Source organism: Rhipicephalus microplus, chromosome 8 (genome assembly GCF_043290135.1).
Source record: "Rhipicephalus microplus isolate Deutch F79 chromosome 8, USDA_Rmic, whole genome shotgun sequence".
In the NCBI taxonomy this organism is placed as follows: Eukaryota; Metazoa; Arthropoda; class Arachnida; order Ixodida; family Ixodidae; genus Rhipicephalus; species Rhipicephalus microplus.
This window is the reverse complement of record NC_134707.1, coordinates 96,880,732-96,890,318: the sequence shown is the minus strand read 5'-3', so window position 1 is coordinate 96,890,318 and position 9,587 is coordinate 96,880,732. Positions and strand designations below refer to the sequence as shown.

At 44.4% G+C, this 9,587-nt stretch overlaps 1 protein-coding gene across 1 annotated transcript in view; it reads right to left on the bottom strand.

The window, feature by feature from the left end:
• The window catches only part of LOC142768326 (uncharacterized), a 33,506-nt gene extending 24,817 nt beyond the window's left edge, over nucleotides 1-8,689 (bottom strand). The window contains exons 1-3 of the mRNA XM_075870295.1: nucleotides 8,605-8,689; nucleotides 5,779-5,943; nucleotides 1,123-1,353 (exon numbers count right to left, since the gene is read on the bottom strand). Coding sequence (XP_075726410.1) covers nucleotides 1,123-1,353; nucleotides 5,779-5,943; nucleotides 8,605-8,689 — 481 coding nt within the window. The remainder of the gene's footprint in view (nucleotides 1-1,122; nucleotides 1,354-5,778; nucleotides 5,944-8,604) is intronic.
• Between the last annotated feature and the right edge of the window lie 898 nt (nucleotides 8,690-9,587).

Genomic DNA, 9,587 nt, shown 5'->3' with positions numbered 1-9,587 from the left:
CTGCACAAAGAATGTAAATGACCGAAGATATCATGAAGGTCGTGAGTTGTCATGAACGCTATACCAGGAACCCCATAACCGCGGCCCTCCTTGGTTCATTTTCGTAATTTGATAGACTGAAACAAGGCGTCCTGACAAAATTTAACATGACCAACATAAACGACAGGTGGTAATACAAAAATCATTATGAGCACGTTTTGTACAACATGATTTACAAGTCGCGCTTGTGGTGCGCATTTTCGATAGCCTGATATGCACCACATTCAGCATATGCCTGGCTTGACCGGTATGCCGAACATCTCGGTATGTAATACCCATATCATAACGTGTCGCATTCAAACTGACTTGAATGGCACGCTCATGGCGCGTTCCCTGTCGTATGAACATGTTTCACCCTGACATTCCCACTTGCGCATCGTATTGCAGCGCTCCCATACGTTGCTGGCAAAAAAAAAAAGAGGCCACAGTATCTGTCGGACCAAGTTTTCTAGTTAGTGCGGCGACGATAGGGATGGCTGTCCGGTGGCACACATTTTCCTTCGCAGCTGTGGCCAGATGTGCGAGCAAAATGAACCCAAGAGTGTATGTCAAGTGACAATTTTTTCCGGGGCTCTGCGGGCACGCGCAAGAAGCAGAAAAAGGCCAATAATTGGTTGATCTCAAGTTGGAAACCATCTAATCAAAAGTTTTGTGAACCGATGTTCATTCCTATTCATATAGTTAAGCTTGGCTAAATTAAATAATTAGAAGGAACAAGAAAAATAGCTTGAGTTGCTCCAGGCGATAGTACGCAACATGTAATTAGTCTCGTTGTGATAGAATGTATAGCCATATTTTAAAGCGGTGCACTCTGCACATGATGACCTATGCATCAAAAGAGATAATCTAAGAAGAATTTCATTATTCTACTGACTGAGGAGGTGCCCCGTTTTACGAATACACTCGTCTGCTTACTCGGATAATTTTGGCTAGTTTAGTAAAACACTGTAATGCTGGACTACGTGAGCTGCACTGCAGCTCAGGATTCCTCCAATAATTCTTCGGCCTCTGCGCACAGCTTTCTGTGGCCATTATTTCTGTAATGAAAAGTTTGGTGCCAGGAGAGCTTAAACTCGTGCTTACCTGGGCCTGGGGCCTGCGTAGTCGTAGTCGTTCTCACAATGGTTGTTGTAGTGGTAGTCGCCGCGGTTGTTGTCGTCATCGTCGCCACGGTTGTTGTCGTCATCGTCGTCGAGGTTGTTGTCGTGGTCATCACCGAGGTTGTTGCCGTCGTCATCTCTGAGGTTGTTGTCGTTGTACTTGTCCGAGTTGTGGTAGATGTCGTTGAAGGGCTTTTCGTAGATGGTGGGGCTGCTACGAAAAATAAAAATCAACAACTATAATTTTGTGATAGACAACACTCTAGTCTAGAGAAATAGTAGCAATTATCAGGTTGATCAATACGCCATACACTCGAATATTCTTGAGAAAGACATGAACAGGTTCGTTTTTCAAAATATTTCAAATCTTAGGTTTTATATTGTAGTAACTTTTTCTCGCCGTTCGGCACACGGAAAAACAGAACGAAGGGTATCAGTTTCTCTATGAGCGTGTTAGCCTGTGCTATAAATAAATACTACAAAGCATTTGAACCAACGAGGTCGTAGTATATTGTTACTTGAGTTTTTATATTCACCCTGCAATGAAACACACAGTGATCTAAGGAACCAATGTCAAGTCAATATTTATCTACCTTAGTGTAGTCATCGAGAAATGCCATCCCGTGGGTCTTGCGTCATCTTACGACGGCGTAGCTATTATTTTCAACCTGAACCGATAAATCTACACCTTGATGGAGAAGACTGAGGACTAAGTATCACGTTGTTTTTGCTGCTGCTTCGCGTCGTATCATACGAAAGCGAGTCACAGTCTCACTGAATTCATGCGATAAGCATACGGGTGAGACGAGCGGCCGCGTCTTTCTTAGCGCAGCTCACGCTCGAAAAATGAAAAAAAAAAGTAGTTCTTCCGTGATTGCTTTGTTGTGGACCATGGAAGAATGGAGTGGCAGTGTATGACGTACTTATTTCTTTTCTCGCTTCTTTTCTTTCTTTCCTTCTTTCTTTTTTTTTTTTGCTTCTTAAATTGCGGCCATCCTCGGAGGAGTGTGTTGGTGTTATCGGCGTGGCGCCACTCATGTTCTTTCTCGCACTCGTCACTCAGTAGAAGATCCCAACGAAAGCACCATCACGCGGTTTTGAGAACTCGGTGGAGCATTATTGTTTTCTTGAAGCAATGGTATTGCTGGAATTCGCAATTCCTGCTATCAGTCTTTCCTCTCGTCAAGCAGACTGCTTTCAATCGGACCTTGTAAGCGTGTAACTGACGGGCACACATCTGCCCTGGCTGTGCCATATTATCTCTCCTCTCTTACTTTTTCTTAACCCCTTCACTCCTTCTCTCAGTGGAGGGTACAAAACAAAACGCGCGTCTGATTGCCCTCCCTTGCTTTTCTTCATTTTTCCCGCCTTCTTCAGTCTGAGAACACTTACCATTGCAGCGAAACGCCTACTGCAAGTGTACTGCTTGCAAGAGTTTCAAATGCGAAACTGGTCGGGGCTGTGTCCCTCCTTCCTTCACGCGTCCCACTCCCCACTGCACATGCACGTCCCCTTTCTCTCTCTCTCTCGCCTCCTAAGCTGTCCTCTCTCCCCGAGTCGGCGGCGAAGGTGACAGTTTACGTGAGACCAAGCGCATCTTCTTTGTTCATAGCCGTTGATAGTCGGTCTTGTAGCGTTCAACGTTTCTTCGAGACAGAGTGTGTTTGTTTTGGTTAGCAGGAAATAACGTTTAATGTCTCACGCGTGAGCTTTGGCGAACCAGCTGTTTAGCAGTGTTATAGTGAAGGTCGACGGCTGCGTTCATGGCAGTGCTCACCAGCATAAGTGATCGTTGCCAGCAGCGTTAGTCAGGTAGAGAATGGATGTTGGTTCACTTGCTTATGGCGACGTAGACGAGGTTTTGTGTGCCATTTACTATTTCTCAGCTGCTTTGCATCAACACACGGATTCCTTCAGCGGTAGATGTAACATTTCCTTTAATTGACAGTAGAAGGCCTCCGTAGGCTCAAGTTTAGTTTACAGCGTAGGAACAAGGCGACTTTCCTTAGTATTCAAGACAGCGGCTTTCGGAGGACGGGAACTTGGGTTAATAACAAATTTTCCAAAACAAAAGTTTATCTAACGGGTGCCTTGAACGACCATTTGGTAGGTAGTACTGTATGGAAAGAGCGCTCAAACGAAACGAGTAGAAGGAAGACAAGCGCCGATGAACAACTATACCGTACAGGTAATTGCGTCAGAAAATGTATACCATGATGATGAAATAGAAAAAATCATGAACTCGAACTTTATCGGTGGTGAATAAACGACAGGTAATGTTCGCCACGGGTAGCCAACTTAATCAGTCATTTTAGAGAAAGAGTTTGCTTTATCTTGCTGATTAAGACATTGCAACAGAGATACGCGATAAATGTGAGGCTGTAATACAGCAGCTCAAAAAGTGGGCTGATTCAGGGCAAACTCTGAAGCCCTTCAATCCTCAAGCTTTCACTGAGATGCATACTCATGCTAGCCAATGAGGTGTTGGCGCTACGCTGGTCCAAATCTCCAACAGGTGCCAGCAAGTCATAACATACACCATTCGGACACTGACGAGAGCAGCGAAGAACTACGCCATCGCTGAGCTGGAGTGTTTAGCAGTCGTATTCGTCATACAGAATCTTAACCGTGTCTGCATGGCGGCACCTTCAGAATAGTATTACTCACAATGCTGGCTTGTTAGACTCCGCGACCCGTCTGACCGACTAGCCCATCGGGCGTTGCGCCTCCAAGAGTACAGCTTTTTTGTGACCAATAAGAGCAGATGATGCCACCCAGATGCCAATTGCCTATGCCACATTGCTTCAGTGCATATCATTGCTGACGAATACCTTGATCGCTATTTAGTTTCTGTCTCGTCCGAGTTACCTGATATAAGCAGCTTCGAACAAAAACCACTATGCGACCCAACACTGAAACCTCTGCTGTTGCTGCGCGTAACTCCCCGACAAACGTTTTACAGTTTTGAATGGCTTGCTGTACAAGATAAACTACGCAGTCGACGGCCTCCTGTTCCTTCTAGTGATGCCATAGGGCTCGCACCCAGTTGTCCTTCGTTCTATGCACGATGGCATAACATCAAATCGTTTCGGCTTCACAAGTATACAGCAACTACGTACAGGTTCTACTGGCTAAAAATCTAGAAAACCACGATAGAGTACGTCGCCAGATAAGGTGTATATCAGCGCTAACAGCAGGTCATGACTATAACAGCAGAATATTTGCAGTCCGTTTCACCATAGACATTCCCAATTCAAAAAATACCCTTGACTTGCTCAGATCACCCCCTTGATGTCATCCGGTCGCTGATATGTTAACGTGCGCGAGTATAATTTAACTCGACCTTCGCAACCCAGATGCACTGAGAGCCTCAGTGGCCGATGCACTTCTTTTCCGTTACCACGGATCTATTGCGTCACTGCCCTTCACGGGTCGTGATTACTGTCCATGGACGGCAATAATATTTTTCCCAATGTTTTTGAAAATATTTTGCGTCTTTTTGGATTTCGTCATCGCCATTGCCCCTCTTACACTCCGCAAACTAAAGATCTGACCAAAAGGGCGAATAGCACTATTGTGAATATGTGATCGATGTACGGTGATTTAAATAACAGCAACTGCAACGCCCCCATATCATTCGTCACTTATCTGTATAGTACCGTAAATATTAAGGTACCAGACATTCACCTTTTTTGATAGATAGATAGATATGTCGAGTTTAATGTCCCAAAACTACCATATGATTATGAGTGACGCTGTAGTAAAGGGCTCCGGATATTTCGACCACCTCGGGTTCTTTAACGCGTACCCAAAGCTGAGCACACGGGCCTACAACATTTTTGCCTCCACCGCCGCTGCCGCTGGGATTCCATCCCACGACCTGCGGGTCAGCCGAGTACCTTAGCCACTAGACCACCACGGTGGGGCCGCTTTTTTTTCTGCTTCACGCACGGTACCTTAGTGGAGTTGTCTGCGCGATGTACAGTCCAACATATTCATACTGGAGTTTTGATACGTTGTGCCTTCACTCTCCAAATTTTTGTCGATGCGGCCTCATGAAGTGTGAGGCCTACGGGATGGCTTACAGCTCTCCAATATTAGGGTACCACATACTCTAAATCGTTACTTACTTTTTGGTAAACACACTACTTTCTCGCATCAGAAAGACCTTTGCATCGCTCAGACGTTGTGGCATTCCGAAGAAGCACGTCAACTAGCATGCCTTCGAACATTGTCTCAGCAGGAACAAAGCAAGAGTCGCTACTAGCAAGCCCTACTATCATAAAGCAAGCCCTAGTATCATAAGCATATATAAATAGCTCGGCAAGGTTCGTCTATCCCCGAAAAATTACAATGGAAACGTGCAGTTGTACATAATGCAGAAACTGAACAAGAGTACAGGGGAGCCGACACTTGGACTTTGTGGTTGGGCGAACCAGGCTGGGCTTGTCCCGCAAGTATGCCGCTTCTTTTTCACGCCATTGGATCTCATCTGTGAGTAAACCCATTTCCTCGAAACAATAGCATGACGCGCTCAAAATAGACACCCCAGACGTTGCACATTGCAGTAGTTGAGATGACACAGTAAATATATATCTCACCTTATTGACGATAACGAAAAATGGTAAAGTGTCCAAACCTTTAGATGCTGGAGTGGGCATCGGCTGTACCGTGACCCTTGAAATACCTCCCATTGGCGGCGGCGTTGAAACAGGTCCTTCGGCTTCTCTAGTAGGAGTTTGACCTGTGCCTGGCTTCTTCTCACTGAGATCATTAGTGGCGGCGACGTCCGGGCCACTTGCAACTGCACACAACATGTAGAAATAGGTCGCCGGCTGCAAAGACTTTGACATTCTGAATTTCATTATTGATACCCCAAAATAAAAAAACACCCTAAGAACTAGCCGATAAAATTGATGAACGTATAGCTTGCTCACAATGTAGCTAAAGGAAGCGCTTCAAAGGTAAGGACGAAAAAACTTGAATCCAAAAAGACAAAGCTCATCTAACAACTGAAATTTTCAGTAATGCTTTTTCAAACACTATGTTCCAACTAGGCCCCACCGCCCCACCCCACAAGCTTTTCTGATCATCTCCCTTCTTAACCAAACCCACCGACTCCAACTGATATGAGTAGGTATTTGTTGTTCTGGTTTTAGCACGACACATGGTGCCAGCGCACAACTCGAAGAGGAAGTCTTCACGCACCGGAGCGCTAAATTACAAAAATATTTTGTTTCTATCCAAGCAACCTCAATGTGGCTCAAAACCCGTGACACATCACATGTGGGCTGTCGCCACAACATTATCACAACGACGCTAGAAACATAGCTATTTCCTAATAATTGTAACTAACGGTTTAGAGTCGGAGGCATTACCTAATTCATCAATTAACTCCGCCGCAATTCTATCGCAGGATCACACGCGTGTACTTCTGCATACAAGCGAATACTAAGTGTAATACCGATCCCACGGGCACATAACAGTGCAGATTCTGCAGTGGGCATCTAAAAAGGCAAACCCCCTAATTAACGTGACAGCGTTAAAAAGCTCGTTTCGCGGGAATCGTCGTTCGTCATGAGCAAAAATTCATCTTACGAGTGACCCGAAAACCAAAATTGTTGCAAATAAAATAAATGATAAAAAATCCTGGGTTAGACTGAGGGTCAAACGTGGGACGTTTGCGTCCGCGTGGAGAATGATTCCGAGTTATTTGCGTGGCAAGTGGATGTTCTATCACACGGCCAGGCGTGTGTTTCTGAATACAGAGCAAAGCACTTCCTTTGCTTGGAATTGCAGTGAAACTAATTTTTATACATTACAAACGAATGCGCCCTGTACACGTGCTACAAAAAGCAACATGAAATATTGCAGCAATAATGCGCGGTACAACCGTACGTTGCCATCGAGCGTCCGAACACGGGATTACCGTGTTCGGGGTTTAAAGGCGATCATCCACTACAAAGGCACATACACTTGTGCGCCTTTGCCTTAGCACCATGTAGTGAGTACATAGCGAGTTCGAAGTGATTTCATGCAGTAAATGTTACAAGTGACCACAAGAAACAGGACATCGCTATCGCGTTCAACTCTTGAAAGCGATGCTTTAGGGCCCATATATTTTTGAAGCATTGCAAATGTTATCCGAGATTCTGTAATTTGGGCTTTGAGCGCATTGGTCAGCATGTATGCTACCCCGAAGTAAAAGGTGGGCTGTAACCTGTATCTTTTTCCCACTCAAAGAAAGTGGCTCACTCACACAATTGCCGACTTTACACAGAATTTCATTTCAATCCAAATCACCACATATACGGCTAAAAACACTGGATTGTCATGTACCCCCTTTTTTTAGCAATGATAGAGTGGCCTAATTTTAGAAGCTTTTTTTTCTGACAGATAGCCCACCGCTAAATATTCCAGAACTGGTCAAGTACAATGGAAAATGCAGGAATTCCTTGTACGTGTGTGCTACAAGGGTATTCTCTCTTCTTTCGTACCAGCCACCACGCTGAATACTAGGGAGGAAGTGACGTTACAATGAACTAGTAGTAGCATCTTTTCGTCAGCGTGCGTCATGGCTTAGAGCACCTTGCTTTAAAGCCAGTAGTCTTTCGGGCGGGGTGTTTTTTCTTTTTCGGGGAATTTTCGCCTGACATTTTCACCAAAAGGCAAAAAAACGAATGTTTGTGACATTGCAGGAAATTTCATATATGATTTATTTCTTCTATGACGGCTGATTAGCGGTCACAATGTGCCTTCACCTGGCGCACTCTAACTGTAATCGGTTCTGGAGCAAGCACCCTTTGTTTCCGATGTTTACGCAGAGCGATTTCTAGTCCACTACGGGTGTTAGACATCAAGCCTACAATATGCAGTGTACAAACAGTATATAAATAATAATGTCATGCAGTGCAGGGGCTACGCATGATTTCAATGTCGCCAAAACGGCAGACACATGCAATTATGGTATGTGTGTGCTTGAATGGCGGCGAAAATTAATACTGTTGTGCAGGGAAATAGGCTGGGAATTTCGCCAACGTTTGTAGAGTAAAATACCCGAAATAGGGACTTTTCATGTCTCTGAATGGTAATTCGTCGGCGTAACACGAAACATCACTGCTTAGAGCACAATTTACCTTCATTGCGTTGTCTGCGGGCACGTGGCACCGTTCCGTGATGGCCACGCTCACTATGCTCTTTCCAATGCTCAAAAAATCCAGTGAGCTTAAATTTTATGTTTATGGCATAGTCATTTGCGCTTGTAGCATCGCGTTTAAAGAAAATAGACAGTAATTACTAGCTTTTAGATGACTTCGAAAACCGCGAATTGCCCGCTACGTGCGGCACTCAACTTTCTGGCTGTACGTGTTCTCAGGAGCGTCGACTACCAATCTGCAGACTTCTCTGACCACGCTGAAAATTTGGTGCAAGTGTGCTTTCAGTCAAGTGAAAGAGATGTGCTCACCAAGATTGCTGGCGCTGAGGATGACGCCAACTACTACGCTTATCAAGGCCACCAGGCAGACACCCACGATGACGGTCAGGATCATTTCCCTGGGTTCGGGCTTACTGCAAAAAGTTTGTTTGCTATTATATTTGAATAAGTGCTACTGAACATGAACACCTGTTTAAACAAGTGATGTACAACAAATTGTTTTGTACGACGGTAGCATTCAGTGATTCAGGCATATTCTGCTGTGGCAGGCATACCAAGAAGTGATTGAACGTTAGTGTTCACTTCATAAGCATAATTTCAAACTTACTCGTCTGCGTTGTAGCATCCAGAACGGAAGTCTACATGCAGCATTGTTACGTTTAACATTGTCGTTGGAATAAACAGGTGGTGCTCAGCAAGGAACTCCACACCCAAGTCATTGGTGGTGAAAACATGAAAGCAGATTCACCTCACCGTAGCTGCTGCAGTGAAATCATAACTTCTAGACAACAGAAAGAAGGCTGATCTTGTCTAAAAGGGCTAACTGAAAAACCACAGCAAAGATATCTAAGGCCGCAGCGACTGAACCAAGTGTACATTATTTCAACTCGTAAACTTGCAGGGGCAAAGTTTCATACTTAGAAAGAATGACCCTACACCGTGTCTTTTGTGATTTCAGTAAATAGGTACAAGTTCATCGCATTAATCACATGACGTTAGGTGCCCGTAAAGAAAAGTTCAATTATGAAACTTATCATAGAAATCACTTTTTTATTATATATCATGACTGACGCACACAGAACGGAGCGCATATAGTAGCACTACTATAATGATAACTGCTATTTTGTAGCGGTTGTTTTTGTTATTAACGCCGACACAGCATTGCAATTCTCATGACATTTATTTTCAGTTCCATGAAAATAAGCTTAGGGCTGAATAGTGTTTCTCACAAACCTGATTACTTAAGAGATTGTTTCGGTGTGTAACGTTTCGCATAAACTCAGCGTATCAAA